General features: G+C 44.6%; 1 protein-coding gene across 1 annotated transcript in view; it reads right to left on the bottom strand.

Moving 5' to 3' along the window:
* iqcb1 (IQ motif containing B1) overlaps window positions 1-556 on the bottom strand; it is a 3,607-nt gene extending 3,051 nt beyond the window's left edge. Inside the window, 1 exon segment of the mRNA XM_031878573.1 lies at window positions 360-556. Within this exon segment, the coding sequence (XP_031734433.1) occupies window positions 360-556 (197 nt within the window).
* Between the last annotated feature and the right edge of the window lie 112 nt (window positions 557-668).

Here is a 668-nt window from a genome sequence, read left to right as displayed (position 1 = left end):
GACAGGTAGAGAGAGAGAGAGGTAGAGAGACAGGTAGAGAGAGAGAGGTAGAGAGACAGGTAGAGAGAGAGAGAGGTAGAGAGACAGGTAGAGAGAGAGGTAGAGAGACAGGTAGAGATTTTTTGATTTTTCAAAATCACTTTATTTACACATTTATAATTTGTACAATTTCAACAATTCAATGAAGTGCTAATGCGTTAAATTCACAGGTTGTTTTTAAATATATATAATAGTTTATCTGATAAAAACTTGTGCAAACATCAACTCGTCATTGACCACCAAACAGCTTTCTGATCTGGCTTGGTTCCACAACTGGCTGCCCTGTGTCTGCTAAAAGTGAGTGGACTACCCTCCTCTGCCCACTCTTCTTCTCCAGGCCGAAGAAGAAGCTAGAGGGAGTGTCCATCTCTGTGATGGTCTGGAATCGGGACCGGACCAGTGCACCCTGAGGTCGGCCAAAGACATTTTTTATCTTGAGGACTTCAATATGTCCTCGATCTCCTGTGGACTCCCTTAAACTCTCTAGTTCCACTATATCAGTCTCCAGGTCCTTCATAGATCTGGTGATGTCTCGGTGATGTTGAGGGTGTGCTGCTGGCAAAGGAGCCTAATCTCAATCTCACCATGGTCCCACCACTGCCTAAGACTGCTGAACTCACTCCTCCTCT

Source organism: Anarrhichthys ocellatus, unplaced genomic scaffold (assembly GCF_004355925.1).
Source record: "Anarrhichthys ocellatus isolate YVR2014 unplaced genomic scaffold, GSC_Weel_1.0 scaffold187, whole genome shotgun sequence".
Lineage (NCBI taxonomy): Eukaryota > Metazoa > Chordata > Actinopteri > Perciformes > Anarhichadidae > Anarrhichthys > Anarrhichthys ocellatus.
Note: the sequence above shows the minus strand (reverse complement) of the source record. Positions and strands in the feature narration are given on the sequence as shown.